The 20,103-nt window shown below is 38.3% G+C and overlaps 1 protein-coding gene across 1 annotated transcript; it reads right to left on the bottom strand.

Annotated features, from left to right (window-relative positions):
- Positions 1-12,081: 12,081 nt before the first annotated feature.
- Positions 12,082-13,644, bottom strand: LOC145800790 (uncharacterized). Its single transcript, XM_082890532.1, has 4 exons — positions 13,636-13,644; positions 12,765-13,268; positions 12,518-12,632; positions 12,082-12,410 (listed from the first exon to the last, which is right to left on the bottom strand). The coding sequence occupies exons 1-4, from the start codon at positions 13,642-13,644 to the stop codon at positions 12,082-12,084; spliced, it is 957 nt and encodes a 318-aa protein (XP_082746658.1).
- Between the last annotated feature and the right edge of the window lie 6,459 nt (positions 13,645-20,103).

A 20,103-nucleotide genomic window follows, 5' to 3' on the forward strand; every position in this document is an offset into this window, starting at 1 on the left:
AATTGTACGGGGAGCAAATATTCCGGCAAGCCCGTACTCCTTTCTTCCGAGCTCCGTCGATGTCCGATCACCTGCGAGCAAGAAACGGTGAGCTACCCGGCGGTGTGTGGCCGGAAAGACCCTCCGACGATCAAGTCAGCACACACCTTAGGATGGATAGAGAGAAGGGAGAGAGTGTTTGAGTGTAAGAATTCTTCACAGAGATGTTCATGTGTCGCGTATGGGGGGCGCAGACATGCTTATATACCCTCTGTGCCCCATATCCACTCCCAGTCATCTCCTGACACGTGGCTCCGCTATCCCATCTGTCAGCATAAACCATGCCATTCATCACCTAATCTCAACTGCCTGTCATCACAGTTGGAGCTCGGCAGCCGAGCTGCTTTATCCGTTGTTGTGCCGTGCCGTGCTTCATACCCCAGCACTCTAATGGCTAAGGCCGAGGAGGACCGGGCTAGGTGACATCTCGGCAAGGCCTAGCCCGAGGCTCCTCCTAAGGTCGGCCTTCCTGCCGGTCAAACAACTACTTCGGCTGACCACGCCTTTCCGGGCGCAGGTCACTCGGCCTGTCTGGCTTCGACCATCCTCGGACCGAGCATCCTGGTCCGACCGAGCACTGCCTTACCGAGCTGCTTCTTTACGGTCTGGGGCGGGACGCACTCGGCCCAAGTTCTGCCCCGCCCAAGTTCTGGCAGCCCTTCTCTGGGCGAACAGTCGACCATCTCGGCCCAATGCACTGCTGGGCTCTCAACCTGCTCGGTCGCTACCTCGGCCCAACTCCAGATCATAAATCACCCTCTCATATATATATATATATATATATATATATATCTTTTAAAATTCAATCGGTTCGGTTCAGTTCGAATCGTAATTTTTTCATAAGATCCATTAACCGAACAATTTTTACGATTCTCAATATTTCTTGAACCAAAACCAACCGGTTCTTAATAAACTCGAATCAAACCGTACGATTCGGTCTAGCACACTCCAAATTACCGGTTTGATTAGATTTTTGAGCAATAATACTATTGATTGTCTATCTCTATCTCATATTACTCCTTAACTTCGTTATGGAAGAGTTTTTTTATTAAAACTATTGATTGGTTGTTGATTCGCTATCTCTGTCTCATAATACTCCTTAACTTCATCATTGAATTGTTTTTTGGTTGAAACCATTGATTGAATGATATTAAGGAGTTGTTTGGGATGTTCTAAATAAATATATTTTTTATCTTTTTGAACTAAAAAGTTGAGGAAAAAAATATGGATGTTTGGGTTAACTTTTTATCTTTTTACGAAAAAAATGTGTAATAAAAAATTGTATAAATAAAGTGTATAGTGGAAGAAAGTTGAATGGTTGTACGCTGCCTTGCTGCCCCAGCATGTCTTACACAGAAAATAACTGCCTCCTTCGGGGCAACGTGTTTGGACAGTGATGGTCGATCCGTGGGGCCCACCATAGATCCCATTTTAATAATCTGAACCACTCAATATGTACAACTCACCGAATATTATATGCTTGTAAAAAATCACGTTGATCGAATATCGATAGCTATATAATCGGATTAGTTTTTTTTCAACAATTAACTATCACACCATCCGTTTTGTTTATACAAAACTGATTTGATCGTATAATTAACGATATCCGATCAACGTAATTTTTTACAAGCATATATTACTCAATGAGTTCTACATATTGAACAGTTCGGATTACCAAAACAAAATCCTTAGTGGGTTCCCAAGGGCCCAACATTACCATCAAACTTTGTGGCTTTACATATGTATTTTTTTTTTTTTGGCCCAAAAAGTGTATAATGACCTTCCTGTTACACAAGTACGACTGACAGAGTTATATCAAACTTTTGTATTATAAAATATATAAAATATTTTTTTAATATTTTTTATTTGTGAAAAATAATGACTTCTTTATTTTTTGTATAACTTTTTGACTTGTTAAATTATTTTGGACTTACCAAACCAGCCCTAATAATGTTTTTGTTTTGCAAATATGCAAGACAAAGATCATTTCGTTATGAAATGTCTGCATCAATCTATATGAACTAATTTTTATGCTTACACTTACTCTTCTTTTTTTTTTCTTTTTTTTTTTAAACATCGTTTACACTTGCTCATTGAATAGTATATTTCAGTGTAAATTGCACTCACCTTCTCTGTGAAAACAATAAAATTAATTTTATACTTTTGACATAATTACATTCACCTCTCTTTAGATTTTAATTCACGTAATAATTAGATCTTTTTTCATTAATAATTTGTTAGATTATGAATGAAAAATTAATATTGTCATATATTTTCAATTAGATGTATAATTATTTTTGTTTATTATTTTTGTTTATTTCAGTATCTACACATTATCTGATTATTTTAGTCATACTAAAAAGAAAATTAATATAATTATATTAGTATTATGAGATAAATTGTATTTGTTTAAAAACCATAAAAAAAGTGAGTGTAATTTGCCATACATTTTATTTTTTTGGTTATACCATATTAAAGGGTTTTCCATCTACTGCGCGTTTACAAGCTGGGAAAGCTAACATTTGCAATTGGGGGACATAGAGAGCCAATTTCAGCAAAAGTAGTTGTACTTGCCATAGGCAAACGCTTTCTCTGCATAGACGGTAGTGTTTTAGAAAATTGATAAAAGGATGATTTTTTTATTTTTTGATTTTTTTAGTCTATTTTATCAGTAAAAAATGTGAGAGATGATGTGATCTATAATGGATAAAAAGTTAAAAGCTGACTTTTTATTTGATTGCCAAACACCCTGCAAATTGCAACATTTATAATGCTGAGGAGAGTTAAAGTCCTACTAAGATTATACCAGGGAATGTGATTGCTAAGAGGACTCAGGAGAGTTAGAATCCTACTAGAATTGTGTCAGGCGGATTCTATAAAAACTCATGACAAGACCTATGCATAGGTATTACAATTCTTACTCTCAAATACAGAGAGCTTATTATCTTTTGTCTAATTGTTGACTTAGGCATCGGATGAGTTCATGTCATACACCCGCCGCTTAACTCACGTTTGTGTTTTCAAGTAATAAAGTGACGACGTTTGGATGAGTACAAACTTGATTAATAGAATTATACGAGATGATTATTCTGCGCTCGTACAGTTTAAATAGTCCAATCTTTTGTAATAGCTGATATTAATGCAAAGTTGCTAGAAAAAAAGGAAAAACATATATATATATTGGAGGAGTATTCCTTTGCGTCCATAATTTAGATTAGACGGTGGTGTATGATTTGTAGGCTTATCATAGATTTTGTTTTAATATTTTGAACTGTTTATTTTGTTAAGCACTTCATATATTTTATTCACAAAAAAAAATTAGATTAATCTGATGATCATAATTTATTCAATTTGTCACATTTATTAACAAAAAAATAGGGGACAATTGTATTTTTAAAAATGAACCATTCATTTTTTTATGACATACATGATAAATTGAATATGTTATAATTATTGGATCAATCTATTTTATTTTATTTTGTAAATCATAAAGTATTATAACGCAGCGGAAAAAACATTTAGATCATACCTTTAGGTGATAGAACCGCGCGGGTAAATCACGTGCTTCCAGAATCTGAACAACGAACCCAGCCGTGGAGTGATACTACAAAATGAGTATCACTCACACAAGTCACAGTACAAAATGGCTTGATCGTTGTTTTTGGGAGAGAGACAGTATATAGGAAAAACATAAAGCATACGTTGTTTTTCTAATTAACCATATCCCATTTCATATCAGATATATAAGATATCTATATCATCTATCCATATTAGTTGATATGATAGATATTGATATCCTGCGTGGTTATCCAAATAAGTTTTGAATTTGAATTCAAATTCAAACTTACATGAATAAGGTTCAAAAGGTTCAAAGGGTTATGCCACATAGGCGCCCAATTTCTAACATCTCCCACTCGCACATGAGTTGGCATGACACTGCCACATCTCTATCTCAATCTCCCCAAAAATGAACAATCTCATACTAGCCAATGCACCGTGCGACTGCTGAGAACACCTGCATGTGGGAGCTCTATACTAGAAACTTAAAATGAGCCAGCATAAAGACATCAACCCAAAAAGAACAGAAACAGTGTCTCATATACCCCAGACCCATCTAATTACACCGGTCCAAAAAAAACATCTCTAACCCCTCAAAAAGAGCATGTTTGACCCTCTCAATTCTTGCAATATATTCACACTCAATCCGTCTCTCATACAGAGCGATGTGAGTTGCCGACAATGAATAGACAATAGTGGTGTAATACTAGATGATCTTCCATTGGCCCTCATGCCATTTAGTTTAGGATTAACTGCTTTCTCAGTGATGTTCCTTAAGGCCGAATCATACATGACCGCAGGCAACATACCAAAGTAGCAGAACATCAACCCCTTACCTTATGACATAGTCAAAAGTCACAAAAGGGTACATAAATGAAAGTCATATCAATAATGACATGTAAGATTCACACGGTGAGGAAACAGGGATCCATTCTCTCGCCTCATTACTCGGTCGCCAAGCACATATAGTATGAATACATGTTACGGTGGAGTAACTCTTCCAAAAGAGTGACATCATACTCGATACACCGTACAGATCTTAGTCTAGTCGCTTTCTAGCGCCTTACCCGAATTCTCTATTTGCTCGCCTTCTAAGCACCAGATGAGATCTCGCATCTGGCTAATCATAACAGGCACAACATGGAAAGTGGGTACTAACATCCATGTTTGGTCCTTAACATGACCTTATCTTGGTTGTAACCAAGGCGACATGCATAGTGGATAATTTAAGCCTCTCTTGGCTCCAAATAAAAACTAAACCACTAGTCTCATCCTTGCTCGCTCCCAAGCGCCAAGGGCGATTGTTCGTGTGAGTAAGCCAATCTTACCTGCTGACATCATCATCTGCTAATCATTATGACACAAACCATAATAGTGTCAACATCTCATCATCTCACAACAAATAAGTGATCGATCTAAAAAACATGACCACAGCTTGCGCAATTCTAGATTCCAAACATAAGCCTTATCAGCATCTCTTGCGATAAGCATATACAACGGAATCTTCCATGTGCGCCTCACATGAAGTGATTCAAGATCACTGCCTCTTGCGCAAATAACCTCTCTAAAGATATTTTGGTGACCAATTTGCATTCATTCTGGATGCGCCCAACTAGCGCATTGAATCGTACAAGGAGCAAATTAATATACTTCTTAGTAAAGCATTCTATCCACAGTCTAATGAGCAAGGTCAATGTCTAAACAACTCAGTCGACCATTTACCAAAGATAACATTTATCATGTCGAATACACCCACATAGCGTACTTTAGGCTCCCACAACAAAGAAAAGATCAAGGAATATAGGTCATCTGTTTCTCCGAAAGACAATCCGAGGATTCACTCAATAGCTAAGGCTCTTACTTTTACCGATAGGTAAGTCAATGGGTTTGCGATTTTGCATCTAGAATCGTTCTAGGATATTCCTTATGTAAGTCATCGAAGACAAAACAGGAATTCTCTCAAAACAATCCCTAAGGATCGTACATCCGAGCATATAAATTACATCACCCATGTCCATCATATCTAAAACAAAGGACTGCTCACCCTAGGTGGCGACAACCTTATAAATTCCTGGCTCATAATGACTAAGTAAGGAAAAACTTCTTTTGGACCATTGATGATGCCTCAGTGGTCTTTATCGATCATCGTTGGCCTATCATGGCTTGACGAAATCTAAGAACCACTATTTGGATAATTGTTTTAGGTTGTAAAAGATTTATTGGAACTAGCAACCTTTTTGCGCTCCTAACTTTTCACCATAAAAGCAGAAGGTAAATCCCTACGGATCTACTTATCCAATTCTCTAGCGAGAAAGTTGGGTCACAATGTCCACAAATCAATGTTCCGAACTTATGTCAATCATAGCCTAAGTCAAAATAACCTCACTCCCCAGGAGGAAGTCTTCTCATGGTCTACACTTTCCTCAATGGTGCGACTTTTCGGTATCTAGCGAGCTTTATGCCTCAACAATGACTATCCAAATTACGCATAACTTTAGAACAGTTTCGCGTCATAATGGAAAGTCAACCAAATTATAGAAATGGTTAATCCTCAAAGACTTTGTCTTAAACTGCGCAACATTGATCTACTTTCTAAAAAACAGGGGACTAGAGCCTTTGGCATTATCCTAGGCTCTTTATCATCTTGCGGAGCAATCATGAATGTTTCCTTCTCAATTACCCAGTGATAACGTGGAAAATTTTCACATTCGCTACCACGCAACTAAGAATGTAGAGTATTCTTCTCTAATAGCGTAATCCATTAGTAGGCACATCGCTCCCATTGTCCCTAGGATATTGAAAATTTCTTTCCATTCTCAACTAGGCTACATAAAAGCGCTATGCTTAGAATTCTGTATCTTATAGAGTTCTAAAACTCTATTCACGTCACATTTACTAAGAAAACTTTATGTGACTTAGTTACACTTCCACAAAGTTACTTACCTATATGCACATGACCCGGAGGGTTTACATGACCGCATACAATAATGCGCCACACAACCCTATGTGTTTACAAGACAGCATACAATAATGCGCTATAGAACCCTAGTTCTTAACCTCGCAATCTTATGAGAAGTAAAATAAAGATAAGCTGCTTAACGGTTACAGATCGCTCATAGATGGCTCTCCACTAACCCATTACTTAAATGGAGTGTAAAATCTGATATGGAGGGCACTTAGTTAGGGATATAGGCAACAAACTACTGCAATTTCCAATTGGGAAACATTTTGGGCCATTATCCTCCTAACATTAACAATATTTAATTCCTTATCTCTACTACACCATTGTGTTGTTGAGTACTAGGAATAACCAATTTTCTAAGCATCCATTTCTCTTCACAGAGCGTTCTAAAAAAAACTCAAATAGATACTCGCCACCTTGGTCAAAACTAAAAGCACAAAAGCTCTTATCTAATTGATCTCGACAATCATGTCAAAACTTTTGACTTATGAGAGATCAAATAGTCTTGACTCAAATGCGTATCGTAATCTATAAATGTGTCGAGATTGAGGCTTAGCTATCATACCCTTACACATATCTAGTCACAAATATCATACTGGACTAAATGCACCAATACAAATGACCTTTTACGGCTTTCCTACTTACTTGTGCGCAACCATTGCGAACAAAGTTACACATTCATATGAGAGCAGGATGTCACAAGCGAGTGGGCCCGAAAGGGCCTACTCAAACGATCCATGTCATCTTCTCATTAATGTGATTAAGTACAACAAGCCACCGGTTTATGTCCAATGTCATAAGCTAACTTCAATCATCTTAATGTGTGAGTTCTCGAAGACAAGTTTTAAAGGTGTAGCCCTAACTACGTAATGACTCACGACTAATTCATATTCACTAAATCATAAAAGGATGTCATGGAGATATCAAGTGCGCCTAAGTCGCAAAGTTAACTAGTAAGTGCTAATCCCCTGCACCTTCAAGTCAATTTTATTCTCCATACACTTTACTGCATCTAGTTGAAAGATGACGATACTCCGCTTGCCATCTCTGTTTCTCGCTTCATAGTTACTTACAATTAATTCTACTATCCACAAAAAGGAGAGAATAAGCTATCAATCTATGACAACTCCCGAAGTAACTTAAGCGCGAATTAGGCTAAAGAGTCTAATTCAACACAATGCTCTCATGAGCCATGCGTCGAATTTTAGAGTCATAACAACCTTGTTGGCCTTGACCTTTTCATTACTATGCTGCAACGTTTGCGCTTAGTGGTAAATGTTATTCAAAAACGTTAGCCTAGCTAAGGAATCATACAAAGAAGCCCCTTCTCATGCCTCACACTCAAGTGTGGAAACAGTAAGTGTGCAGACTTAGACAAGTTGGCAATGCTAATAGATTTTGCAGCCACTAAGCGCTAATCTTTTCACTTAGTGTTAATAGATTTTGCAACTTCTAAGCGCTAATCTTTTCACTTTGTGTTAATAGATTTTGTAGCTTCTAAGCGCTAATCTTTTAACTTCACGTGATATTTCAACGCACACTATTGTAGTGCATGAAATTTTGCTCCATCCACTCCCAATAATTGGGTAGAGAGCAAAACACTGCTCATATTGGCTACTCATCTTACACTTAATGACTAATTTATTTAAGCTCGCATTTCTTGGATGACGTGACTCTTGAATGTTACTTCATCCAATGATATAACATTATTTACAAGTCAAATTACAAATTCAATCTACGCAGCTCAATAGTCAAGATCATATACAGATCTATTGAGGGCTTACTAATTTCATAACTCCAAAACTCGCCAATCAAAACTACGTAGTGTGCCGCTAACCATAGCGCACACATCAAATTTTGTTGTGCCAAACAAGGCAACAAATCCAAGGCGACTTTGAGTCATGTTTCCTTACTTTGGCTCAATTAAGGTCTGACATAAAGTCTCCAAGACTTTTGCTCATCTAAAGAATATGATTACATTGTTCACATTTGAACATCTCTACTAAGTCTAGGTCAACCAAATTAACTTCCATAAGTTAAGTCAATTTAGAGAGAAATTCGCATTAGGATTTTTTTTTTTTTTTTTTGATTAGCATAATATAATTTTGCCGCAAAAATCTAAATTAAATAGTGACAATATTACACAAGTCGCAAGATCGAAAATCCACTAAGCCCGTAATCATCTCTTGCGCCAGAGGTGACAATTATCCAAAACTTAATTTAATTTATGCGCAAAATATTGATTTTCGGGAGTAAATCTACAAAGATTTCTCTCAACCGAATAACCTCCCACTGACTATGGCATGTCTAAAAACATGATAAAAAATTTTAATTCCATATAATAGCATCATAATGTAGATTCACAACCAACTCATGCTATGTCACAATTAATAATGGAATTTAAACAAATAACAATTAATCATGCTATTCTAATTACAACATATTAGAAACTCTAGGTAAAAAACAACAATATGCTGCATTTAATATTCAAATCATGTCATAACAGAAAATATATCACTTCTGAAATTTTTTGAAATTTTTTGGTATTTTCTGAAATTTAAATAACTAATAAACACACATAAAATTAAAAATAAATATTCTAGAATATGGTAAAATGCAATAATCATACCAGTAAATAGTAAACTATAACAGAAAGTATATCACTTCTGAAATTTTCTGGAATTTTTTGGTATTTTGCTGGAATTTTAAAAAACTAATAAACACACATAAAATTAGAAATAAATATTCTAGAATCTGGTAAAATGCAATAATCATACCAGTAAATAGTAAACTACAACAGTAGTCTACAATAAAAAATTCAGCCCCAGAAACTTAATCATGCAACACCAGATACATTTTAAATCAGAAATAATGAATTATTATTTCAGGAAAAATATTTTTTATTTTCATAAAATTTTGAAAATTTTAAAGAATATAGAAAATTTAATTCTGAGTCTAATGGTCCCAACCACGCTTAAAAAAAAGCTATAACGAATTACTTATGACCATTTAACGCGATTCAGAATTTAAAACAAAACAAACAGCGCCTTAGTACCAGCAGCCAAGCCAGCCAAGCCGTGGAGGAAAAACGGCGCGGCTCAGAGTCGGCTCAGCAAACGGCTCCGCGAGCGGCTCAGCACGCGGCTCAGCGCCAGGGCGCGCGTGCACAGCGTGGACGGCGCGCGCGTAAAAACGCGAACAACGCGCGCGTGGCAGCGTGTCTCAGCACGTGAGAGCGCGTGGAGGCGCGTGCTCGCCGTTGACAGCTTCATCTGGCGCGTGAGGCACACGCACCGCCTTCCGGAGTGTTTTCTGGTCCAATTTTGGTACTCCCGAACTCCATTTTTCACAATAAAAACATTTATGGTCTCAAAAATAACGTTTAATGACCATAAAAATAAGGTGTTTTACACTCTCAATCTAATGAGAGTGGACATCTTCCTCCTTTATTAATTTACATGCATCTAATGTGTATATATTTATATAAAATTATACACCTATTTTAATGCATAAAAAAAAACACGAAAATACCCAAAATGGCTCTGATACCAATGTAAATTATAAAGTATTATAACACAGCGGGAAAAACATTTAGATCATACCTTTAGGTGATAGAACCTCGCCGGTAAATCACGTGCTTTCAGAATCTGAACAACGAACCCAGCAGTGGAGTGATACTACAAAATGAGTATCACCCACACAAGTCACAGTGCAAAATGGCTTGATCGTTGTTTTTGGAAGAAAGTGAGAAAAACATAAAACATCCGTTGTTTTTCTGATTAACCATATCCCATATCATATCAGATATATAAGATATCTATATCATCTATCCATATCAGTTGATATGATTGATATAGATATCCTGAGTGGTTATCCAAATAAGTTTTGAATTCAAATTCAAACTTACATGGATAAGGTTCAAAAGGTTAGGTTCAAAAGGTTCAAAGGGTCATGTCACATGGGCGTCCAATTTCTAACATATTTTTTATGAAATATATAAAATTTTGATAAAATAAACAATTCAAATTATCAAAACAAGACCCATAATGAATTTTACAAGTCCAAATAGAGAATCTGTCTTTTTTAAATAAATGCTTACATTTTCTATTGTATAAGTTTTTAAAAAGACAACTTAAAAAGATCAACCTTCTAGTGTTACCAATCAAATGGAAGGCCACTTAAAAAATATATATATCTATATGCAAATATGTGAAATGACTAAAAGATTATAATAATCCATTCAAAAAAAAAATTATATAATAATGATATAGATAAACAAATTGCTAACTACATATAAACGACAAAAAGAATGTTGGTACCTATTAAACAAATGCACATGATAATCATTATATTTGTATATGATTAGAAAAATATGATAAAAATATGTCTATGTATAACATTTTTGCAAAAGACTAACACTGTATTTTGTTTCACCGAAAAATATTCTCAAATACAAAATATTTTACAAAAAAAAAAAAATCTCAAAATTTATTTTTTATAGAAAATATTTTCTTAGGTTCAGTGTAGTGATTGCATTAGTTGTGATCTAAGAAGTATGGATACGGACATGCGACACGACACGGATATGACACGAACACGCTGACACGCTAATTTTTAAAAAATTACAAAACATGACACGTGAGGGACACGCATAAAATAAATAATTTTATATATTTATTATATGTTATCTATATGAATATATCATTCAAAGATAATAAGAAATGCAATATGACATTAATTCCTATAAATTTGTATAGTTTTTGTTTTATTATTGTATCTTAAGTTGTTTTGTTCAAATTTATAATTAGTTTCACTTGTGTCTAATCGATAGACGTGTGTGTTTAAGTGATAGGCACATGTGTCATCCAAGTGTTCAAAAAGTGTCCAAATTTTAAAAAAAAAGAAAGTAGGGCACGTTCTGAAGAGTGTCGGACACATGTCGGGAAAGTGTCCAAAGAGTGTCAATATCCGACATGGATACAACAAAGATATATCACCTTCTTAAAAGTGCCTGTGCTTCTTGGGTCGTGATGGTGGCAATGGCAGAAGTGGGTGGGTGGAGGTAGCAGTGGCGGTGGGTGATGGTAGGTTGATGGCATTAGTAAGAATTTAGTTTTGAAAAATTAGATGGTGGTGTTTGGACTTGTAAGCTCATTACAGGTTTTATTTTAATATTCTGAATCGTTTATTTTATTGAGCACTTCGTATGTTTCATTCACACAAAAAATTAGATTAATCTGATTATTGTAGTTTATTCAATTTATCAAATTTATAAACAAAAAATAGAGGAGAATTGTATTTTTAAAAATAAATCTTTTTTTTCTGATATACGTGATAAATCGAATAGGTTATAATTGCCATATCGATCTAATTTTTTTTATGAATAAAATATATAAAATTTTGATAAAATAAACTATTTAGATTATAAAACAAGACTCATAGGTACTTTTTGTTTTGTTTTTTTTAGATTCATGGGAATGAAAAGAACAAGAGTTAAAGTAGTTAGAGATACAAACAGAGGGCTAGTCCCTCACAAAGCTATCTCTAGTCATATCTTCAATAAGGAAAGTTGTAACTTCAGTTGGAGAGTTATTAAGAAAAACCACATGCTCGTTTTGAGCTACTCTCATGTTGGCTAGGAGATCAGCAGCCTTGTTTCCCTCATGTAAGGTGTGCCCAAGAGAGCTGTTACTCCTCTTTAACAGGAACCTAGCATCTTCAATAAGGGCTTTATAAGGAGAGTGTTGAGTTGGTCCACTTAGGATTTGGTTGATGGCCTGTTCAGAGTCAGATTCTATTTGAACATCTCTGAAGCCTTTCTGGAAGAGTATGGTTAATCCTCTATAGATGGCTAATATCCCCATAGCCAAGTACCAGCTTTATCTTGCAGAAGTCCTTCATAGCATGCCTGTCCTGGGTCACCTTTTGAGCATCCATCAGTATTAAGTTTTAGCTTACCTGCAGTTGGGCAACACCAACTAATTAGTTTAGGAGCTGTAGGAGGTGGACAGAGAGGAGAAAGAAAAGCCTCCTCCATTTCTTGAACATAAAGGAAGATGTCCTTGAGATTGATCTGAAGTGGGTTGGAAATATTATCAAAAACCAATTTATTACGGTCTTTCCAAATTTGTCAAATAGTGACAATGAAAACAAGGTTCCACTTTTTTCCATAAAAAAGATCTTTGTTTTTCATGTTCAAAGTAACCCATTCAGTTAGAGGCAGTTTCTTTCCTTCTTCCCACCAATTAAGGGTCTGAATGTTAGTCCAAAAGTCTTTAGAGGTAGCACAATCTCTAAGCAGGTGTGTCATGGTTTCACTGTGTTGGCCACATCTGGGACAGTCATCAGTTTGAGCTATTTGTCTCACCAGTCTTAATTGGTTTGTCAACAATCTATCCCTTAAGATCAGCCAGAGGATAAATTTCAGCTTTTGGGGGATCTGAATTTCCCAAATCCATTTCCAGTCTCTACGTCTTGGCTCAGATTGAGAAATGAAATGAAAAACAGAGGCTGAAGTAAAGTTACCAGATGTTGAAGGGGCCCAAGCAAGATTATCAGTGAAAGTAACATATCTAGGCCTATGGATTTTGAGAATTTCATTGAGGTCATGGTGAGTAACAAGAGTGGACAAGGTAGCAATATCCCAATTGACTTCTTCATCTAATATGGAACTAACCTTAACAGATTCATCAATTTGATAACTATTATTCTGTTGAGATAGAGGTTGAGAGCCACACCACCAATCATTCCAGAAGGATATGTTTTTTCCATCCCCAACTATCCATTTGACCCTCTTTCTGAGGATGCGTCTGGTCTTACAGATGCTTTTCCAACAGTGAGAAGAGGTCTTTTTCACAGGCCAGGTGTAAAAAGTATGGTGTTTCAAATATTTAGTGTAAAGGATTTTATACCAAAGTGTTTCTTTGTCATTCAAAATCTTCCATCCAAGTTTGGTTAGAAGCGTAGTGTTTTGGTCTCTAGCCTTTCTAATACCAAGACCACTTTCAGCCTTGCTCAGGCAAACATTATCCTAATTAACCAAGCAGGGCATCTGTCTCCCTTAAATAAATGCTTACATTTTCCATTGTCATTTTCAAAAAGACAACTTAAAAAGATCAATCTTCTTGTGTTACCAATCAAATGGAAGGCCACTTAATACAAGTTTGGCTTTCATCCCGTTTATGATCGAACTGGAGGATAATGTTAGGTCTATGGAGGTTTATTATGGGTTCTGTTAGATTTTATTCTTGGCAATCCCGTTTGACAAAACTCCTTTCAGTTGTATTTGTTTCTGCACCTTTTATTTCAGTGAGGCTATGAGTTTATTAGATGGGAATCCAACCCGAATCGTGGCTTTGTCAATTTCCATGGATCAAAACCGAGATTGTAACAGGATCTAGTTTTCCAGATTCTCCAATTTTGGTCGTCCCGCACGTGCGGCGATTTTTTTTTTTTTTTACAACAAATACAATACAAAATTATTATTATTATTATTATTATTATTATTATTATTATTATTATTATTATTATTATTATTATTATTATTATTATTATTTTTTGTTAACATGAACAAGTAGAACTTTTTTTTTTTTAAAAAAAAAAAAATCAAAACAAAGCATTTCTATCTTCAATTGACATCCGAAATAAATATAGTACATAAGAAAATAACGGAATGCCCACTAAAGGTATAATCTTCACGCGAAAACCACGGGTACTACTTTTCTCCCTAACTGTATTTGTAACTTTCCCTATTCTCCAACAGGGTGACAGACTAGGTTGATTTGGTATCCAGAATCGAGGCGCATAAAGCTACCTCAATCTATGGGGCTGCCATACAGAGTTCAAGCCGAGGTAGTTTTGAAGCAATCTCCACACCCCTGGGTATTTAAACCAGACTTTAGTCTCGGAAATCCCAAACCTTTGTGTTCTAGGCTTTGCTATTCGAACTCTAGTTTCCACCGTCTCAGTTGGTCTCCTAGGAACTCACTACAAACACAGTTAGGTGGCTATACCAGACCGTCAGATGCCGTTCGGGCACGGAAAACACCAAAGGAATTACACCTTTAGAGGATTTAAAGTCTCCTAGACACAAGTAAAGCATAAGGAGAACACAGAAAAACAAAATAGCATAGAAGGGAAAGAAAAGAGAACAAGAAATCAATTTATCAATCATAGTAAAATGGGTCCATCAAGGCAATGGACTCAATCATATCCCCATTCCCAATCCCCTCTATATATGGTTTCAATCTTTGGCCATTCACTTTGAAAGTGTGGCCAGTTTTTGGATCCCGCACCTCAACGGCGCCATGACTAAATGCCTCAACAACCTCAAAGGGACCATCCCATCTTGATCTTAGCTTACCCGGAAAGAGTCTCAATTTTGAATTAAAAAGCCACACTTTTTGGTCGGGTTCAAAAGATTTTCTATTAATGTGCTTGTCATGGAATTCCTTAGTCCGAGCTTTAAAAACTCTAGAACTCTCATATGCATCATTCCGGATTTCCTCCAGTTCATTGAGTTGCAATTTCCGATTGAGCCCAGCCGCAGCCATATCGAAGTTAAACTTCTTTATGGCCCACAATGCTCGATGCTCAAGTTCAACCGGGAGATGACAAGCTTTGCCAAACACTGCCCTATATGGTGACATCCCAATGGGTGTCTTATAAGCAGTGCGGTAAGCCTATAATGCATCAATTAACCGTTGTGACCAATCTTTCCTATCCGGTCTCACCGTTTTCTCAATTATGTGCTTTACCTCCCTATTCGAGACTTCTACTTGGCCACTAGTTTGAGGGTGGTATGGAGTGCCAACTTTATGGGTGATAGAGTATTTCTTAACTACCGACTCAAAGAACCGGTTACAAAAATGTGTACCCTGATCACTTATTATGGCTCTAGGAAACCCAAAACGACTAAAGATATTTTCATGCAAAAATTTGATTACCACTCTATGACCGTTTGTTCGGGTAGCTATTGCCTCCACCCACTTAGACACATAATCTACTGTCAAGAGAATGTACTCAAACCCGAACGACGACGGGAAAGGGCCCATAAAATCAATTCCCCAAACATCAAATATTTCTACCACAAGAATAGGGGACATTGGCATCATGTCACGCCGAGACATCGAACTCATTTGCTGACAGCGCAAACAAGTTCTACAAAATTGATGGGCATCTTTAAAAATTGTGGGCCAATAAAACCCGCTTTGTAAAATCTTGGCAGCCATTTTATGCCCACTAAAATGACCGCCACATGCAGAAGAATGACAAAATGTAAGAATGCTATGCACCTCACTCTCCGGCACACACCGTCGGATCACTTGGTCGGAGCAATATTTAAACAACTCCGGATCCTCCCAAAAGTAATACCTGACCTGTGAAAAAAATCGGTCTTTGTCTTGCTTAGACCAATTCTGCGGAGTTTGCCCAATGGCCAAGTAATTCACAATATGTGCAAACCACGGGGGGCTCGCTTGTGACAGCTCAAAAAGTTGTTCGTCCGGAAACGAATCATGCAAAATAAGAGGGTCACTATTATACTCAACGAGGATTCGGGAGAGATGATCCGCCACCACATTCTCAGATCCTTTCTTATCACGGATCTCTAAATCAAATTCCTGAAGCAACAAAATCCATCTAATCAACCTAGGTTTGGTCTCTTTCTTAGATAGTAAATACCGCAAAGCGGCATGATCAGTGAAGACTATGACCTTGGAACCTAGGAGATAAGACCGGAATTTGTCTAAGGCAAAGACCACAGCTAGCAACTCTTTCTCGGTAGTAGTGTACTTCAATTGAGCATCCGAGAGAGTGCGACTAGCATAATATATAGCAAATGGTGCCTTATTGACCCTTTGGCCCAACACAGCCCCGACAGCATAATCGGAGGCATCACACATGATTTCAAAGGGAAGAGACCAATCTGGTGATTTCATGATTGGAGCGGTAGTCAAGGCCATTCTTAGTGTTTCGAATGCCTTTAAGCATGCTTCATCAAAGACAAAAGGTGTGTCCTTAACTAGTAAACTACACAAAGGACATGATATCTTACTAAAATCTTTGATGAACCTACGGTAAAAACCTGCGTGCCCTAGGAAAGACCTAATTTGACCCACAGAATTGGGTGGAGGAAGGCCTGCAATGATGTCGACCTTAGCCTTGTCAACTTCTATACCTCGAGGGGACACAATGTGTCCCAACACTATACCCTCACGAACCATAAAATGGCTCTTTTCCCAACTCAAGATTAGGTTTGCCTCAGTACATCGTTCTAACACTCTAGTTAAGTTCCTAAGGCATTCCTCAAAAGACGGTCCAAACACCGAAAAGTCATCCATAAAAACCTCTAAGAATTTCTCCACCATGTCGGAGAAAATAGCCATCATACACCGTTGAAAAGTCGCCGGTGCATTACACAGCCCAAAGGGCATGCGCCTGTAAGCAAAAGTGCCAAAAGGGCATGTGAATGTGGTCTTTTCCTGGTCAGCGGGGTACACCGGGACTTGATTATACCCCGAATAGCCATCAAGAAAACAATAGAAACCCTGCCCCGCTAACCGCTCTAGGATTTGGTCAATGAAAAGTAAGGGAAAATGGTCCTTCCTAGTCGAGGAATTTAGTCTCCTATAATCAATGCACACTCGCCACCCAGTAGTGGTCCGTGTGGGGACTAACTCTCCTCCTTCATTCTCAACAACAGTGATGCCCGATTTCTTGGGCACTACTTGTGTGGGACTCACCCACTTGCTATCTGAGATGGGGTATATGATACCCGCATCTAACAATTTCAAAACCTCCTTCTTCACCACCTCTTTCATGTTAGGATTCAGTCTCCGTTGCATTTCGCGAGAAGGTTTGGTGTCCTCCTCTAGGTGTATATAATGCATGCACACGAAGGGATCTATCCCTTTCAAATCAGCCACTGACCACCCTATAGCACTCCGATGTGCCACGAGAACACTCGTTAACTGACTCTCATGCGCTGCAGTCAAGTCAGATGCAATGATGACCGGTAAAGTATCTTGGGGCCCTAAAAATGCATACTTGAGTGTGGCCGGAAGTGGCTTCAACTCAAGTGTAGGTGGTGTGACCAAAGAAGGTGTGGCAGGCTCTCTCGACAGAGGAGGAAGTGACTCAAATCGGGCTTTCCATGGAGGAAAATCCGGTGTAGAAGAAGAATTAAGCAAGACATTCACCTCCTCAATTGACCCATCTATATCAAAATTTTCAAACCCAAAATGAGCTAGACAAGCCTCCAAAGGGTCCTCTACAAGAATGGAGGGCAAAGCCTCCTCAACAATCTCATCCACAACATCCACTAATAAACACTCCTCTCTCTCATGAGGTTGTTGTGATGCTTGGAAAACATTAACTTTCACTTGCATGTTACCAAATGAAACTTCCATAACCCCGGTTCGACAATTAATGCATGCATTGGCCGTAGCCAAGAAAGGTCGACCCAAAATCACCAGGATTTGTTTCCTCAAACTGGCTACCGGTTCCATATCTAATACCAACAAGTCAACAGGGAAGTAGAACCTATCAACCTTAACTAGCACATCCTCAATCATGCCATGTGGCACTTTGAGGGACCGGTCAGCCAACTGAAGAGTAACAGTCATGGGCTTCAACTCGCCAAGCCCAAATTCCTCGTACACAGAGTACGGCAACAAATTAACACTAGCCCCTAAATCCAATAAGGCCCTATCAATGAAGTGGTCCCCTATAATGCATGCAATGGTTGGGGCACCTGGGTCCTTAAGCTTAGGAGGTGTGTCATTCAACAAGATGGAGCTTACTTACTCCATGAGTAGGACCTTTTGGGACACATGTGTCCTAGATTTACGCTTTTGCGTACAAAGGTCCTTCAGAAATTTGGCATATGATGGTACTTGCTTAATCGCCTCCAACAGGGGAAGGTTGATTTTTACCTGTTTAAAGACCTCCATCATTGCCTCCATAGATGCCACCTTCTTATTAAAAGGGGACGGTGTATCAAGGCACTGGGGAAAGGGTGCCTTAGGCACATATGGAGTGCTAGGGACTAACTCATCCCTCTTAAGTGTTTCCCCCTCACCCTTGCTCTCACTTGGTGAACCACCGTGGTCACCCTTCCTAACTCTAGTTACATCAGACGCAACAGATTGAGGCTCTAACTCCCTACCACTTCTTAGAGCAACCACCGCCTGCACTTGCTCATGTTGCTTACCATTCCCACCCGAACTCTCTGCCCCGTATTGTCCCTTAGGGTTAGCCACAGTTTGACTTGGTAATTTTCCCTCCTCTCTCCGATTCACGTTGTTAGCCATTTGACCCAATTGGGTCTCTATCTTGGCAATAGAGTGAGTGTGGGAGTGAACTATCAGTGCTAACCCGTTAAGTTCTTAAAGAACTTCCAACACCTGAGTCTCAAAGGCAGAGTTGCCCTGAGGGACAGGCGGGGGTTGTGGTTGACGGTATGGTTGTGGGGGTCTATACGGTTGCGGTGGTCGGTAAGATGATTGGTTGGCAAAATTATTGAAATTCTGCCTTGGTGGTGGAGGATTGTAAGAAGTGCCTTGTGAAGGGGGCCTCCATGAGAAATTAGGGTGATTTCTCCATCCCGAATTATATGTGTTGGAGTATGGGTTATTACTCGGGTTGGAGAATCCTTGAGCCGCATTCACATGCTCTTGGACTAACTCCGGAAATTGTGATGCCGAAGGGCACTCACTCAAGTCATGAGCAGGGCTCGCACAAATAACACATGCCTCGTGAAATTGAGGCTGATCATGTTGGGTAGGAGCATGTCCCATAGCTAATAATTGGTCCATCTTGCGGGACAATGCCTCTACTTGTTGGGCTAACTCTAGGTTTTGCCCGACCTCATAAATGCCCCCTCTTTTCGGGGCTCCAACCATGGGTTGCCGGACTTGCTGGGCTGCGGAGGCATGGTGAAGAGAATTATCACTTAGGTTCTCAAACAATTGCCATGCCTCGGCATCATTTTTAGACATAAATGTCCCACCATAGGACAAATCCACCATTTGGCGGTGTGGCTCAGTTAAGCCATAATAAAATGTTTGAACAAGTTGCCAATTAGGCACTTGGTGGTGGGGACACTGTTAGAGAAGGTCTCGAAGTCTTTCCCAAGTCTCATGGAATTGCTCGCCATCCATTTGAGCAAAGTTTGTGATGGCTCGCCTAAGTTGGTTGGTTTTACCTATGGGAAAATACTTCTCCAAGAACCGTTGCTGTAATTGGTCCCAAGTTGTGATTGAATTAGCAGGTAAAGAATTTAGCCAGTGTTTGGCTTTATCCTTTAACAAGAATGGAAACAATCGCAACATTAAGGCCTTATTTGTGAAATTCTGGATCCTTACTGTCGAGCAAATTTCCAGAAATTCATTCAAATGCTTATAAGGGTCATCATGAGTTAGTCCATGGAATGATGGGAGCATTTGTATGGTGCTGGACTTAATCTCATAATGAGCAGCAGTGGTGTTAGGCAATTGGATGCATGATGGTGATGTATATGCAGTGGGTGTAAAATAATCCTTAAG

This window comes from Camellia sinensis, chromosome 10, assembly GCF_055761805.1.
Source record: "Camellia sinensis isolate YWXY chromosome 10, ASM5576180v1, whole genome shotgun sequence".
NCBI lineage: Eukaryota > Viridiplantae > Streptophyta > Magnoliopsida > Ericales > Theaceae > Camellia > Camellia sinensis.

Coding starts and splice junctions, on each gene's coding strand:
- LOC145800790 (XM_082890532.1), bottom strand. Junction 12,633..12,764: donor AACTGCCTCTAACTGAATGG/GTTACTTTGAAC, acceptor AACCCACTTCAG/ATCAATCTCAAGGACATCTT. Junction 12,411..12,517: donor TTGGTGTTGCCCAACTGCAG/GTAAGCTAAAAC, acceptor TGGGGATATTAG/CCATCTATAGAGGATTAACC.